Below are 17419 nucleotides of genomic sequence, written 5' to 3' on the forward strand. Positions count from 1 at the left end.
TTTAATTGGCTTGATTCTTGCTGGTCCACCTCCCACAGAACCAGGTCGTCATAATCTACAGGATGATTACACCGCTTAGGGCAATGTTTCTGGAGTTTGCTCTCTGGAACATCTATATCAGAATCACTTAGGGATCAGGTCCCTAAAATCTATTTTATTAAAATCCCCTGGAGATATGCCATTCGAACTAAAGTTTGAGACTACTGATATAGGGGTTGACCAGGTCTTTCTTATATACAATTACAGATTCAGGCCTATCTTTAACAGAATTTAATTTTTTTAAATGCTTATTTTTGAGAGAGAGAGAGAGAGAGAGAGAGAGAGAGACAGAGACAGAGTGCGAGTGGGGGAGGAGCAGGAAGAGAGGGAGACACAGAATCTGAAGCAGGCTCCAGGCTCTGACCGTCAGCACAGAGCCCGATGTGAGGCTCAAACTCACGAACTGCGAGTTCATGACCTGAGCTGAGGTCAGACGCTTAACCGACTAAGCCCACCCAGATGCCCCACTTTAACAGAATTTAGATGCTATGTATAAATTAGCTAAGACTCAGTTTGTACTGCTATAGATTCCAGACCAATAGTTCCCAATATTTAGTATATGTGTCACCCTGGCAGTTTACTAAGTGGGAGATTCCCAGGCCCCACCCAAAGGCACTAGGTTGAAACCAAATCTTCTAAAGTTTAACCAAGTACCCCCATGTGATTCTGATGCATGTACTCTGATATGCTCACACCTAGTACAGATTTCCAACTGGAAAACAATGTGCCTGTCACATAGTTATACAAGCTCCGAAAGGACACTTTGTTAGGACTTTTACCACATCTCAAGGCAATGAACTCCATTTGTAAGTGGCTTTAATTGCCAGAAACTTCTTACGTTGAATTACAATAAAGTTCTGTTAATCTGTCTGTCTGGTTCTCTTAATTAGAGCTACACAGAAGACTTTAGTCCTCAATATTATTTTTTTTTTAATTTTTTTTTTCAACATTTATTTATTTATTTTTGGGACAGAGAGAGACAGAGCATGGACGGGGGAGGGGCAGAGAGAGAGGGAGACACAGAATCGGAAACAGGCTCCAGGCTCTGAGCCATCAGCCCAGAGCCCGACGCGGGGCTCCAACTCCCGGACCGCGAGATCATGACCTGGCTGAAGTCGGACGCTTAACCGACTGCGCCACCCAGGCGCCCCTGTCCTCAATATTATTTTTAAGAAAATATATTTGACCAAGAAAATAAGTGCTTTTCTTCCTTCTGGATCCCTGTTTTGCCTCTTCAGCAGAGTGGATAGGTGAGGAAAATAGATCTGAACACGCATCCCTGATGAGAAGATAAGGGCTTCTGCTACGTATGCTACAACGACATTTCGAAAACCAAACACCTAGAACAACTTGGAATTCTCATTTCCTGGAGTAATATCACAATACACGGACACAAAACAAAGCATGTCATTCTGAGCTGCCCAGGATGTGGGGCAGTTCTGTTTATCAGAGTAATGAATAAGGAGTAAGGAGGGGCTCATTCAGATGAGGCAGGTGTCCTCCTGTTAGAAATCAGTGGGAACCCTCACGTATCCCGGGCACTCATTCATTTTTGTCCAGCTGCAGACATACAAGGGCAGGCATCTGGTTCTCACACCCGTGAAAGTCAGCTGTTAGGAGTAGATATGGAGAAGGGGACTGGCTGGCTGCCCATATTTTTATGGGCATGTTTCCAGGCATTTCACTGGGGCCTCCTCAGATCCTCACATTTGAACTAATTTGTCCCATGTGTATGCTTCCTTAAAAAACAGATATTTTATTATTCACAGACTTCAAAAAGAATTAGTTACTGGTAAAGTTTTAAAAAAGACAGCAAGAATAGCTTTGGACATGAAGGGAAGGGTACCCAGAGCGGCCATGGGGGTATTCGGTTTATCATTTAAAACAATGTGACTGGACAAGTTAAAAGAAGTCCGTGGCCCAATTATTCATTTACAAAATGGGGATAATAGTAAGTCACTTTTAGCATTGGCTATTATATGAGGAAACATAACATGTGTTCATTTCTAAACATCTGTTGGTACATAGTCACTACTCAAAACACAGAATGCCAGTCATTATTTGTTAGCATCAGTAATAGTAGTTGGTAGCCTGCCGGAAGAATATTCACACACTAACACCGGTTAGTTCTTTTTGAATGGCACTTAAAATGATTATATAGGTCAGGATGAGCTAAAAGGAGAATACAAATGAATACAAACATAAATACATTAAATCTAGAAAATCGCCTTTGCCTAAATTTTCCATTCACGTAGGTAAGGAGAGATTGAATTTTGGCAGTGGAGAAGTAGAAGGCATTGTCTTGAGTAACTTGCCTGGTAAACATATACTGTTTCCCTTTTCCTTACATATTTCTTTCTGCTGCTGTAGCCAATTTTAGGGTACAAGACTCACACATGAGAAGTTTTAGTTTGTTTAGTTGTTTTTAATGATACAATTCTTGGATCGTTTATTCTTTGTGATGCGAAGTAAGAACAGGGGGACTACAGAACATAAATGCGATGTTTTCTAAGAATGTCTGGGATGATTTGGCCTTAAATGTTTTCAAACATCAAGATAAAAGTTGAGCGAAGGCGTTTAAATCATTACCAAGCCAGCATCTGAATTTGCATGTTGGCTGAGATGCAGGGAGCATTATAGGTTCTAGACCATCTCCGGCATCTGAGCTCTGTAATCTCTGTTACTACTTTTTTTTTTTTTTTTCTGTTTGCGAAATGAGAATGGAAACACCTGCTCCGCATAACTTATGGCATTGTTGAGAACTTTACAGAAACAACAATGAAAACGCTGATCCGATGTAAGCTGGCTTCACTCTCACAAGTCATTGCTCAGAAGTCTTGGCTCCATTTTGGAATTTTCACTGGTCTACAACCTCTCCTGCAAGAATAGCACAGAGGAAGGATACAGCCAAGGTTCTCTCCCTCATTTTGAGGCCAAAATGGCTTACAGGAGTTGTGATCTGATATTCCACACACCAAATTTGGGTTCCTGAACAACACTGAGTTTGATGCCTGGAGGAGAGACATTTATGCTAGCACAGTGGGGCAGCCTTAATTCAGGTCGTTGGTGTGAATCAGCGGAGACTAAATAGGTGGAGCCTTCCCTACCACCGTGCCAAAGCCCACATATTTGACACTCAGTCTATGTTTTTATTTCATTAATAAAATATGACCTCACTGCTCTTTTGTAATCCCGAAGCGTGAGGGTACATTTGTTGCAAACTGCATGCAGATAAAAGGTGGGTTCCTTTTGAAACTACATCCTCTTAATAAATAATTTTTGATCTACTATACATAATAACGGTAGTGCATTTCTTGTTAAAACGGCAAGCTTTTTCTTTTTTACCAAAATGAAAAGAAAACATTCATTTCTTTATAAATATTTTAAATAGTTTAAATACATATTTCATACCAAGGATATAAAAATAGCCTCTCTTTTTTGTTTTTCCTGATAAATAAAGACATGTTCATTTACATGGCAAATAACGTGCAATAGCTAACCACTGGCCACCAGCTCTATTTGACTGATTGTCTAGATGACATGCAGTGATAATTGTCCCTTTGCCTTCACAAAAAGAAAAATAGATCAGCGGGAGCTGTGCACTCCCGAGGCCACCAGTGCTATGGATATTGTTGGGGAATGACAAACAGGCACTCAGGAAAACCTTCGCCGCACTTCACAAAAGTCACCTAGGACAAAACGAATCCACCAATTCTTTGTCTGGGACTTCTAGCTGCTCAGACCCTCGGGGTCTCTGGACTTTTAAAAAGTCGGTCACACAGACCAGGAAGTGAATACCTGTAGAGGAAACTGCTTCTGCTAGGTTTCTAGGGTCTGGCAAGTGTTTGCTACGGCACGGATGCGGCTGTGCCTCTGGCTGGCTTCTGACGGCACTCTCCCGCGGGACCCCCCCGCTTTGCCCAGTCTTCACACCTGCCCGGGCAAAAAAGGCAAACTAAAGCTGTCATGCAGTGGTGGGTTTGAGACTGGCAGCTGCCGCACGTGCGAATATCATACGTTTATGGCTTTATTATCTTTCATTTCTGCTGTGCTTGTGACAACTTCCAGTGGAAAGTTCTCCAAGGGTTCAGTAGAGATCGAGGCCGCTCCTTCCCTGTCCCAAGATCCCGGCAGGTTTTCCAGACTGAAGGGGCTCGTGGCTCCCTGGCTGAAGCTGCCCTCCTCCGATCTGCTGGGGAGAACCAGGTGCAAAGAGGTTTCCGACGAAGAGCAGACGGAGGACGAGAGAGTCGCGGAGATGGACTGCAGAGGCGTCAGTGTGGAATCTGAATGTGGAGAGATGCACCTTAAAAATTGCAAGTGACCTTCCTGGACAACCTGGCAGTGGGCAGGTGAATAATCGAGGTTTGGAGAGTGGTAAAGTTCACTGTCCGCAGGATTTTGCTCATGAGCTCCAGTTCGCTGGGGGCTGCTCCCCACAGAGGAGGGATCCACACTCCAAATGTCTGAGGTGACATTACCGTGACAGAGTTGTGCTTGAGTATAAGCAGCTCCACCTGCTTGCAAGTGTAGGCAAGGCTGGTGCGCACTCCAGGTCATCCTGGTCTGTAAGCTGTCCCTGGGGGGACACACAGAGGTGGTGTGCAGAGAGCAAAACCGCGACGGCGGCTGGGGTGAGAGAACGTTTTCCAGAAGTTGCATCACATTCCTCATGTCCTTACCTAACTGGGAGACCTCCTGAGTCAATGTCGTCACCTGTGTGGACAAAGCAAAGCAGAAGGCAATAGTCAGAGGTGCGTGGTGGTGATTTCAGAGCAGCGAGGCAGGGAAATGAGATTTCTCAGTAGGAAGGTGCGAAAGGCCGCTCCACCGCCAACTCCAGCCAAGTCCAAGGGGTAGATGGAGAGGCTGGGCACCTGAGGTAAAGCCATCCTTATTCTGAGGGGAATCCAGGGAGACATTCATAGTCAGGCCTTCTGAATCAGGGACTCTGGGGTTCTTGAACACAATTAGAGACATGGGTCAAGTGTCTCTCGTATCTCTTAAATACAGGCAGTACCTCCCGCTTACTCTGAGTTAGTGGGATACACAGTGGTGCACACAAATCATCCTGGATGCCTCAGAAAACAGTATGGAGTGGTGGGGTTGTGTGTAAAGCACTCAATACACTATCTGTCCAGAGTAGATAGTAAATGATAGCGCTCACTTTTGTCACGTGTAGTTGAGATCCATGGTTACTGTAGGTTCAGGGACAAACTGGCCTTCAGCGATGATGAAGGTGGTAAGCAAGAACCTACACCCCATTTCCCAGAGACAGAGTTTGCAAAAAGAGGGGAAACCACAGAACGGGAGACAGAAATAAGAACGACCTACAAGGCGGGTAGGTACAGATCAACACTATGGGCAGCTTGGGGGCACGGGGGTCCATCAGTGAACGTGGAACCTTGTGGAATTATAACTCAGATTGTGTGGCATGTGTTTTATTCACTTTTCTAGGCAAGGCATTCAGCTTTTGTAAGGTTTTCGAAGTAGACACAACTCTCAAACACTTAAGAACCACTGAAGAGTCTCCATGATTCATTTTACTCTTAAAACCAATAATAAAATTCGCTAGAGTTATTTGTTTTCTTACCAACCACATCACTTTTTTTAACCAAGGAAGCCCACCAGAAGATTGAATCTAGCTTTTTTTTTTTGGGGGGGGGGGGTTTACATTCTTCAAAGTGAAGAAAACCTGGATTTCAGAAAGCAGGATACAAACATGTATTTTCTAATCTTTGGTGAGCTCTGTAACAGTAACATGATGTTGTAATACTTTGCCTTGATTGCTTTAAGACTATATTTTATAAAGGATCTTCTAGGACTTGATTTACTATCATGAATCCTAAAACTCCAATATAAGCAGCTGAACCTACTGACTAAATATCATCAGAAAACAAAACAAAACAAAGAGAAGTGCAACTTCAGTGATGCCAAATCCAAGATTGCTGTTTTGTGCCAACTGTTTTCAACATTTACGTATACATTCCTAATTCATCCAGCAGCTTAATTCATTCCACTTCCTGCGAGTGCGTTCTGAAACTAATTCTCCCTGGCAGGCCCATCAGGAGGTAGTGCTGCTTGAATCAGGCATTTAAAAAAGGCCAGAAGGAGGTGTTTCCATGGTTCAGGCAACCAACTGGTAACACCTGCCTTGAAATTGCCAGGCCAAAAGTATTTCTGCCTTGCTGCTAGCATGGAACTCGAGGGACTCGATCGAATGCTTGTCCAGGCTTTTCAGCAGATCCGAAACTTCTGGTCATAAAAAGATACCTCTGAGCCTCCAATTTAAGGAGCAAAGCGGTGACCCTGAGAAGGGTGCTATGCATTTTGAAATCTTCACTGCAGGTTGTGTAATTTCGTAACCTGCCAAGCCTCAATTTTAAAGTGCATGGATCACACTTAAATCTGGATCTGGATCTTGGCACATGCAGACATGGGTTCCATCTTGAATTGATTAGCTCTTCTATCAAAATTTCAGAAGAGAAGGCTGACACTAAATGAGATGTTTGAAGGGATATATTAGCCGTCCGTTTCTGTGGATTGTCTAAGTTTCATTCCTGTATCAAACTGACCAGGAGTATACTAGTTCCCAGTAAAAATGCTTTCAATAGGCCTTTTATTAGGATTGAATAAAGACGCAGTCTTTGAAGAACCATTTTGCATTTTTGGCACACCAACAATTATGCCATTCCATAAATGTTTGTAAATTTATAATACAGTATGATTTTGGGTACCCTTTTCTCTACTGGATCCATAAACAGTGCTAAGATAGGCATTGATACATCATCAGTTCTCTACCTGTAAAATGAGAACACTGAGGTCCAGAGGTTAAATGACATTTTTAAGGTCCCTTATTTCCTGAGGGACAGTCCTTGATCTAGAAATCAGGCCTTCTAAGTTTGGTGCTCTTTCTGTTATAGCATATTATCACATGGAAAAGGAGATACTGCTTAGGAGGTGAGAGAGTTTGCTAACGTGGTCAGAATCTGTGAGGAGCCCAGATGATACAAAAAGGCAGCTTCATGTGTAAAAGCTATCTGAAATGTCAGTTCATCATCAAGTAAGTAATTGGCATCATCTCTAAGAAAGTCAGAGACTGATTAAGTACAGCAAAATCTCATATCAAATTATACAAATAAAACCACAAAAATGGCGTAAAGCAAGGGGAAATCTGGAGCCAGACAATGGTGCAACGGACAGATTTCTGGTTAACTATTTGTTCTAGATTTCAAAATAAATATTTTTCTATGGGCGAAATACCTTTCCAGGGCCACATTCTTGACATCTGACTTTAACTGTGCGTTTGCCGCAACTTTAAGGTCATGAACTTTGAATGGGAATCCTGAGTCTTGACTGGCTCCAGGAATGTTAAAAAGCATTAACATTTCCAGAAAACAAAATTACCGTATCAGCTTGAACTCAAAGGAGCAAGGAACCTAAGGCAATAGAACTTTCTTTAGCTCTGGAGGGTAATGATCAATTTATATTAGGGAAGATTTCTGTCAGTGTCACTGAGGAAACACCACTGCACCTTATTAATGTTACATGAGGGAATTAATCCCTGTTGGGTAAGGGATCTCTCCCTTCACAAAGACAAAGGCAACTGTCACAAGGAGAGATGGCATCTCCTGGAGGTGGATACTCTGGTGACACTGAAGGTGACAACAGACTGTCACGGAAAGTGCAGAAAGAATCATTGCATTTTTGTTTACTGTTTTCTGCTGGGTTTGCTAACTAAATTCATTCTAACACAGGGAAGACCTTATTTTCAATCAAATGTGGAAAGCAATGAATGCAGTGTCTCTACTGGTGAGGCTCAATGCTTTTTTATAGCATGGTAAGAAGATGTGAATTTGGGGGCACCTGGGTAGGTCAGTCGGTTAAGTGTCTGACTTCGGCTCAGATCATGATCGCACGGTTGGTGAGTTTGAGCCCCGCGTCAGGCTCTGTGCTGACAGCTCAGAGCCTGGAGCCTGCTTCAGATTCTGTGTCTCCCTCTCTGTCTGCCCCTCGCCCACTCACACTGTGTCTTTCTCTCTCAAAAATAAATACACATTAAAAACATTTTAAGAAGATGTGCATTTGCTAAAGAAAAGGTTGTTGGGGCTCCTTTGTGAACAAGGCTCCATCCATTTAAGGAGATACGTCTTCAGAATACAACTTAAAAGCAGAGTACTACAGAAATAGGTCAGTGAAAACAAACAAAAACCATCCAGATCAAATGCACCAAAGTTTTCCCACCTAACTCAATAACTACTTAAATTCTTTAAATGTCTTCTGTTACTCATGTTAGAGGAGACAACCCCCTTTTGAGTGGATACCACAAAGCCCTTCACAAGCCCCATCTCATTGGCTGGTGGCTCCACGTCCTGAAGTCTCCGCCTTGCACACCATCGGACTGAACACAGGGGGCTTCTCAGCCCACTTCTCAGCATGCACAGCGTGCTCTTCTCTCTGACCGGGGGCTCTTCAGTTCTGCCCCTTTCAGCCTGGTGAGTTTCTTCTCTCCCTTCAAACTTCTTCTAACCCCTCATTTTCTCTGCAGAGCTGGCTCCCGACAGCTCACTTAATCTCACAAAGCAGCCTGAGTATCATGTGCGACTGTCTGCCCTCCACTGACACTATAAATTCCTTGAGAGTAGATAGAAACTGTTACTTATCTTAGTATCTCCTGGACTCAGGGCAATGCCCAGAATATGCCGTGTACTCAGTACGTCTTGGATGTCTAAATGAATGTACGTCCTGCCATTTTGAAGGACTTGGCTTTCATATCACCTTCAATTTTTATTCTGTTGTGTCTCATGATTTTACCAGAAATATCCTGGGAGAGAGCTGCCTACTACAAAATTATACTGGGAAATCTGTAACTAACCCTCTTTGTCCCAAGTAAATATGTTTAAAGTAGGTATTATGACTTAAAGGTTTTATATATAAATTCCTTGGGTATTCCTTAATTTTTAAGAGCAGGTGGCATTTCCACTGTTAAGAATCTCTTTGATCTTGTGTTCCCTTCATAATTATAGAAAGGGGTCTCTTTTGGCCAAGACTTCTGCTAGACTTTATTTACCTTACTGCCTTGTCACTTGTCCCAGCAAGTGACTTGATTTCCATGGTAGCTTTAATTTCCTGGGGAAATTGTCCCTATGTACTGACTCCCATGTTTCATGATTATATGATGCCAAGTGACAAACTTAATAAAGTTATCCAGAGTCGTTTTATCAGTTGAAATTTGGTAAGCTTCTTTGCATCCCTGGTTGCTACCCTAGCCTATTTTAGATGTGGCCTTCTGATTATTTGTACTTGTGCAGACAAAATAGATAAACAAACCATAACCTAATACACATTATTCTCTTACTTGTGTATTCAGTTGCATTTCCTTTCTCCATTTTCCCCCCTTCCTTCCTCCCCTTTCTCCTAATTCTTCTGTGAATAAAAACCCATCAGTCCAGGATGTAAAACTGTTAGCCAAACCAGCTCACCATCACCATCTGCAGAGCCAATTGTTCACATCCAAGATTTCTCCATCCCTTCCAAAGTCCCAACTGCTAGAAAGAAGAAGTGTTGAAAACACCATCTGTGCTCCCAAGTGGTTCAGTCTGCTATCCAAAACTTTGGAGCATCTAAAGATTCTTCCCTCCTCTGTTGTCCCAGTAACATGTATTTAACCACCCAAATCATTAGGTGTTTAGCAGGTTTTTGGGCAGTGCCTTTGGTCTTGTTGAGCAGTACCTTCTGTCATGAATAGAAATACCCATGTGACAACAGACTTTGTCAACTATCCCTGACAATCCACACACTGGTCTTTCTATACTTCTAAGAAGGGAATCATTAATCACCACAATTTTTCTACTTTTGCCAGATCTAGGTTTTCTCAGAACTTCTATTGGCTTGGAAACTGTCATTGTTGCCCACATTTCCAGAGTATCTGGTTTTCCCCTCTTATGTTTAATTTGCTCCACTGATGTGATGCTACTTCTCATCCTCCTCTCAATCATATTTCCACAAATGCTTTGTTGTGAGGACTAAATAATAGAGTGAATGTTACAGTTTGGTCCCCATATAACTGATAATTTGTCAAGATCCCAGTATCTGCATTTGATGATGCAACACAGCTTAGTTGAAAACTTCTTCACGATAGGGAATACTAACCCAGGACTGACACTTAGCCCAAAGAAAATAAAAGCCAGTTATCTATATAATTGCTCTTCAGCCTCAGCATGGGGAGAGAAACCGCTCTGTTCATGCTTTTACATAATTAATTTGGAAGAAACGGAATCTCCAAGTTTTAGCATTGCCTTGCATGGATCTTTGCAGTAACTAATAGTAACAGCAATAACTAGAGTCTTTGAAAAATATTGATTAAGATCTTGCATTTCCAGTGTAAAGTTTGGGTAACTGCAGTCAAACGGGTTGAGAATTCTCTATAAAATACGTGTGAGTCAAGATACAACAATGTGCAGCTTCGTGCGGATCAGCATTGAATAAGGACCAATGCAGGGCTAGATAGGGGCAAGTATGACTAGTCTTTATTGTTTTTTTAAGAATAGCTCCAGTCCCTGCATAAGTCCTGCCATTTAAAATCTTTGTTGATGCCTGAGTAATTTAATGAATATTAAGTTGCCTGGTTAATTTCTTAATATGAGTTTCTGGTATTTTCATTTGAACTTAAATAACATTTTAAAAAAAATGTTTCTTATTTATTTTGAGAGAGTAGAGAGAGTGTGCATGAGCAGGGAAGGGGCAGAGAGAGAGAGGGAGAGAGAGAATCCCAAGCAGGCTCTGCGCTGTCCGTGCAGAGCTGACGTGGGTGGGGCTCGACCTCATGAAACCATGAGATCATGACCTGCGCTAAAATCAAGAGTCGGGATGCTCAACTGACTGAGCCACCCAGGTGCCCCTTAAATAACTTTCACCAACCCCCTCTAAATAGCACTGCAAGACACAGAAGTAAGTATCACTGTAACTCTAGCAGGTAAGAATGTTTTATATGATCTCAGTGTCTCATGGATGCCCCCACCACTTTAAAATGGCAGATTTTTAAACCACTGTGTTATTACATAGTTGAAAAAATCCATCTGTGGTGCTGCTGACCTCTTGTGCAGTAAGACTGCACACTGCCAATTTTTACAGTTAGATTGTGTGCCTTTTGGTGTACACACAGATAGGCTATTCTGTTGTGACTTTGGATTGTGCCTTTGGGGAACAGCAGTGTGAGTTTCCTAATGAAGATGAGAATGTGTATTTGCCAATACCTTTTATTTTACATGGAAGATAGCTAACTTTTGTCTTCTATTATTCATGTTATTACATTTTTGACTCTTGGCTATTGGCATGGTATGATTCATGGCCTCTGAGTATAACTGGAACTTCAACTGATAGAAAAAAATGTCATTTCCATTTTTGTGCATTCAGTGAACAGATGGGGAATGCATCTGTTGATATAATCTTCTTAGCTTGAAGAGTTCTTGACCCGTCACTAAATTTTTGCCAAACATGTACACATTTTCCTGCTAGACACAGTTTTCCTAAATTCCGGGTACTAATTACACCAATCCTCTCCCCCTGCCACGAACGCATAGACATTTCTACAAACTCTGATTCAGGTAATTAAATGGTCTTTCATTGAATCTTTTGTTATGTTGCATATTTACCATGGGATTTAGACAAGTTCAATCAAACTCCAGAAGCAGGCAAAACAAAAAGGACGATGGGCATAATTTCATCCTTGTGTCTTTTGCTTCATAAAGCATTCAAAAACAAGTGACAGTCTTTTTATCTGTCAGCTAAAATAATAATCCTACTCGGCACTTGCATAAATTTCATCCGAATGAGGATCTCAATCCCATTACTAACAAAAGTTGTAAATCTTGTTCTACAGCTGGAGAGACTAGAATGTTGAGAGGTGATGTGGCTTATCTGAGGTCACACAGAAATAGTACCAAGGGGTTCACTTTTGCAGGTGCATCTGTTGCCTCTTAAATTATAATAAGAGAAGAATTACAAGCCTTGAAAGTGATTATGCCAATGGTTTCATTGAATTTCTGCAAGCTCAGGCCTTCGGACACAACTTTATTACTTTAGCTGTATTATTGTAATCCATTATTTATCAACTTTTTGATTGCTTTTCTCATCTATTTCCCTGCTTCCTGTGACGAAGTTTGATTAGTATCCAAATTGCTGTCTGGCTAAGGGATCCTCACTGCTAGTAAAGAACACCAAACAAAAGTCTCTCCTCTCAGAGTACCAACTGTATAGAACAGTGCTTATTAAGACTTAAAGTATATAGGAGTCACCTGGGGATCTTGACACCATGTATATTCAGATTCAGTACATGTGGGGTTCTGGGATTCTGCATTTCTAACAAGCCCCCAGTTGATGATAATGCTGCTGGTTTGTACTCCAAGAGGGCAGATCATGAGTTCTTATTATGGATTTAGTCCCTTTGGTTAACTCCAGACGTATTATAATTCTTTCAGTAAGAGCTGAGAATTAAGATGAAACAGCCTTTTCCAGTTCCTCTGGCAAGTCTGTAATTGGCATTTATGATTTGTTTAGATCTTCTACAGTTTCTTCCATCAATATTTTGTAGTTTTTAGTGTATAAGTCTTCTACTTACTTGGTTAAATTTATTCTTAGGTATTTTGTTCTTTTTGATGCTACTGTAAATGGGACTGTTTTCTTTTTCTTTTTTTTCAATGTTTATTTTTGAGACGGGGGGGGGGGGGGAGGGGCAGAGAGAGAGAGAGGCAGACACAGAATCTGAAGCAGGCTCCAGGCTCCGAGCTGTCAGCACACAGCCTGACACAGGGCTCTAACTCATGAACCATGAGATCATGACCTGAGCTGATGTCGGATGCTTAACCGACTGAGCCACTCAGGTGTCCCGGGACTGTTTTCCTTAATTTCTCTTTCATTATCAGTGTATAGAAATACAACTGACTTTTGTATGTTGACTTTGTATCCTGCTACTTTACTGAAATCATTTATTGGTTCTAACAGTTTTTGGTGGAATCTTGAGGGGTTAGGGTATTTGTGATTATCAAAGCTGTTGTCTCTGTTCTGGGTGGTTCCCAGTAGTTGAGGATGTGCCAAGATCTGTCAGTGTCCCAAAGTGGAGGATCATAGACAGCATGTAGGTGCAGGTGGATTAGAAGCTGAGCAGCTGGGAAAGTATGCAGTCATCTCCCTTCCAGAGAGAAGCTAGAAGGGCATTTCTGCATGCTCCCTCTCTGCTGAACCTGGAAATACAACCATAGATACGTTCTTACAGCCATTTAAAAACTACTTTACTTGTTCCTGTGGGACTTGTGGACTTAAGCTCGTTTGGCTTTCAGAGCTAGGTGTTTTGAGGGCCCTAGTTGGGGGCACTGCACAAGGTCCAAACTTTCCAATGCTAGGATTTAGGGGTTCCCTATTGATTGTATGGTAGTGTACCTGGGGTGGGGTTTATGGTTTTTGTGTCCCAGCCTTTCCTATCTGTTTCCATGTGGGGGTTTTCTCATTCACCTGATGTGTAGGAGTCATTCAGTTTGTTTTTATTATTTCTTATTTTTATATTTCTCCAAGGGAATTATTCTGTGTACATTCAGTGTGTCTGTAGGAGGAGGGAAATTCAGAAGCTTATTATGCTGTCACTTTGGTGCATTTGTTACTTATTTTATGTAACTTATTTTATGTTGTAATCCCATGTATTTCTTATTCTTACCAATATTATCCCATCTTTGGCCAGTGGAAGACTCTTCATATTGGCTCCTGAGCTCTTTTGACATCATCCCAGGAGTGTGTGATAACTTTCTTGCTGTCTTGTACACTAAGGTGTTCTGGACTGATGTGTATTTCATGCCTCCAAAAGTGGAAACAGCTATTTCTCCAAGAGACTGTATTTATCCAAGAGCTTCTTTTAATGGGAAATTTTATTTGAGGCCATAGTCAAGGCATATTCACTCTTATTGGGCTGGTAATTGTTTATACTCCCTTTTTGTTGAAAGAGCTTGGAAATGTATGCATGTATATGATGCTACACAGGTTCATACTAATATTTCTAACTCTATTTCAGGACTATATTTGTATCTCCTTTACACTGTGAATTCTGGTTATTGAGGTATAGAAGATGACAGAATTAAGAGATCTCATAATTACTCATTTACTTTATCACCCATTACATATTCAACAATTGCAATATATCAATACCAGTCCCACCATTACAAATTATGATTACTGAAAACAGTTAAAAAATTGGAGGAGACATATTCTATTCTAATTCTCTTCCCACTCCCCTTTCAATGGTTCATCCATATTTACATTGTCAGAGCATACCTTTGACAACTTATACCTTCTCTTCTTTAACTTTCATTTAGACTTGGTACTAGAAATAAGCACATATTTAATGCTGATGAACTTGTCCAATGACAATGCCTTTCAAATCATCTTGGTTTTTCTGAATCTTGTTCTTGAGGGCATTCTTCTGGAAATATATATGGGAACAATATTCCTTGAGTTCTTTCATGTTAACAGTTTGGTACCTGATGGTTATTATTATTTTTTTAATGTTTATTTATTTTTGTGAGACAGAGAGAGACAGAGTGTGAGTGGTGGAGGGGCAGAGAGACAGGGAGACAGAATCTGAAGCAGGTTCCAGGCACTGAGCTATCAGCCCAAAGCCCAATGCGGGGCTCGAACTTATGAGCCATGAGATCATGACCTCAGCTGAAGTTGAACGCTTAACTGACAGAGCCACCCAGGAGCCCCCCGTGATGGTCATTTTTGTTGGATATAAAATCCTTAGTTTACACTTTCTTTTCCTAAGCATCTTGTATATTTTGTATGTTACTTCATCTTGCATAAAACGTTGCTGTCTAAAAGTCTAATGACGGTCTAGATTTTTCCCTTGCTAGTCCTTTATAAAAAGATCTTTTTTGTCTAAATAACTAATGATTTTTTTTTCTTACTTTAAAGTCTAGTAATTTCACTAGGATGTGAAATTGGCAGTAGGCAGTTTCAAAATTTTTTTTTGTAATTTTAGGGGAGTTTTATTGGATTATTGTTCTTAGTGTTTGTTTGGTTCCCTGAATTTGGCATTCTTATTCTGAGACTTACATTTTTTTGTTATGTTAGAGCTTCTTTGTTTATCTTAAATATTTGACACTTTCCTCCTAATCCTTTTTAGAAAATATTCTCTTCATTTAGATAAGATGCTTTAAATTTTCCTCCCTTTTCACCACCAATTTGGCATTATTTGTTTATTTGTTCTTGTGTTGCTTCTAATTTAGGCAATTTCTACAATGATCTTTTTCTCACTTTTAATTTTTTAATGTTTATTTATTTATTTTAGGTGGGGGGGGGGAAAGAGAGAACACGAGTGGGTGAAGGGCAGAGAGAGAGAGAGAGAGAGAGAGAGGGAGACAGAGAATCCCAAGCTGGCTCGGTACTCTTAGTGCAGAGCCCAGCGTGGGTCTTGAACTCATGAATGAGATCATCTGAGCTGAAATCAAGAGCTGGACACTTAAATGGCTTAAGTACCCTATTTCTAATTTTCTACCCTAATTTCTAATTTCTAATTTTTTCTTAAATGTTTTTCTCTAACTCTTGAATTCTATTATTTATGAAATAGGAAAAAAGAGCTTGAAAGGATATAAAATTTTAAATTTCTTTAAAGCACAACATATGAAACATGGAGACATGTTATTATTTACTAATATGGCTAACAGTTATTTGGATATCTGTTACTATATCAATATCTGTATGTTTAAAATTGCTGATGATTAAAAAATAAAAACAAAATATTCAATATGCACACTAGAACCTCACTTAAAAAATACATCTATATGCATTTAATTTCTTTAAAAAGCCCCAAAATATTTTACCCTAAAAAGAACACTGATTTTTTCATTAATTGTTTCTCCTTTATCTCTGGTTGTTGTAAATTTCAATGACCAATTTTTAACTACTGCAAATCAGTGTCCTAAAAAACACATCAAAACGGTAGGTTCCTATCTGAATTAATGCAAGGGTTCTTCTTTTAACTCTCACAGCAATTGAGCACTGAACACCCCAGTGAGAAAGACCAATCCAGCAAGGTGTAGTATAAAGCACCATGGAACATGGTACCTAAAACTTGTTCAGAAGTCTAGAAAGGATTTTCTTTTAACCACTGGCAGATACCTTCCCCAAATTAAGCTTTTTCTGATAATGGGGTTTCAAACAAAATACGTTTCCCTAGCAAACGTTTTAATGAATTTGAATGGAAACTCCTTTATTTCCAAGTCAGAGGAGATTTATTTTAGAAAGTAGGCTTGCAGATTATCAACTGAAGTAAGCGTAAGTCTGTCGTAACAGTATTTTGTTACCAGTTATCATATTTGATTTAAAAACACATTTAAAAAGTCAGTATATTACAAGTGGACTCCCCCCAGCCACCTCCTTTGTCTCTTCTTAACACTCTATCATTTTATTGGCTTTAAAATATACTTCTTTTCTTTTTTCTTTTCTCTTCTCTTTATTTTCCTTACTTTTCTTTTCTTTCTTTTTCTGGATTTCAAAATGCTAACATGTGGAATAGTCATCAATGGGAAACATATGGGAAAACATATATTTTCCTCTTGAATAAACATATAGTACATTTTATTAGTCTTTTTTTGAAAGCCCTTTCTAAAATTATCATACCTTAAAATGAGCTGTGCATGATTAAATCAAATATTGCACTTACGTACATATGGGTAATTTAAGGGACCAAAGACTCAAGTCTTGATGTGAGTTTCTGATATTTCAGAAGGAAATCTTTTCATTGCAGACCAAGGATGGTCTTCTTTGAAAGCTAACCCAATAAAAGAAAACTACTGAACTGGGATTCAGGTCTTGTTTCTAGGCCTTTCTATATCTCTTGCTGCATATGTGATGATCTCTGGGCCTCAATTTACTCATCTGTGATAAGAACATGTAACATGACAGGATTTCTAATGTCTCTTCAAACTCAGAAGTGAAATTCCATTTTTCTCTTCAATGTTTTAATGCCTGATGGTTAAAATAGATATAATGCATAATCCAGCATTTTTTTATGCATTCTCACCATAAATGTATGTCTACTGTGTGCCAATCATAGCAAAGAAAAAGGCAAATAAAGACTCTTGTCCTCATAGAACTGACATTCTAATGGGGGGGGGGGATAAAGACAATGACAAATGTAGATAAATAAACTATGTAGTATAATTGAGTTTTGATGGGCTATGAGAGAAAACAAATTTGGAAGTAAATTTGGGGAGTGGGGCTTCTATTTTTAAAAGACTGGTCAAGGAAGACTTCACTGAGAAATTGACATTTGCACATAGGCTTGCAAGAGGGAAGAGAGCTGTCCATGTAGATATCTTGGAGAAGAGCTTTC

At 40.2% G+C, this 17419-nt stretch overlaps 1 protein-coding gene across 1 annotated transcript in view; it reads right to left on the reverse strand.

Annotated features, from left to right (window-relative positions):
* Positions 1–4050: 4050 nt before the first annotated feature.
* KCNH8 (potassium voltage-gated channel subfamily H member 8) overlaps positions 4051–17419 on the reverse strand; it is a 354043-nt gene continuing 340674 nt past the window's right edge. Inside the window, exon 16 of the mRNA XM_047875370.1 lies at positions 4051–4755. Coding sequence (XP_047731326.1) covers positions 4051–4755 — 705 coding nt within the window. The remainder of the gene's footprint in view (positions 4756–17419) is intronic.

The sequence above is a fragment of the Prionailurus viverrinus genome, chromosome C2 (assembly GCF_022837055.1).
Source record: "Prionailurus viverrinus isolate Anna chromosome C2, UM_Priviv_1.0, whole genome shotgun sequence".
In the NCBI taxonomy this organism is placed as follows: Eukaryota; Metazoa; Chordata; class Mammalia; order Carnivora; family Felidae; genus Prionailurus; species Prionailurus viverrinus.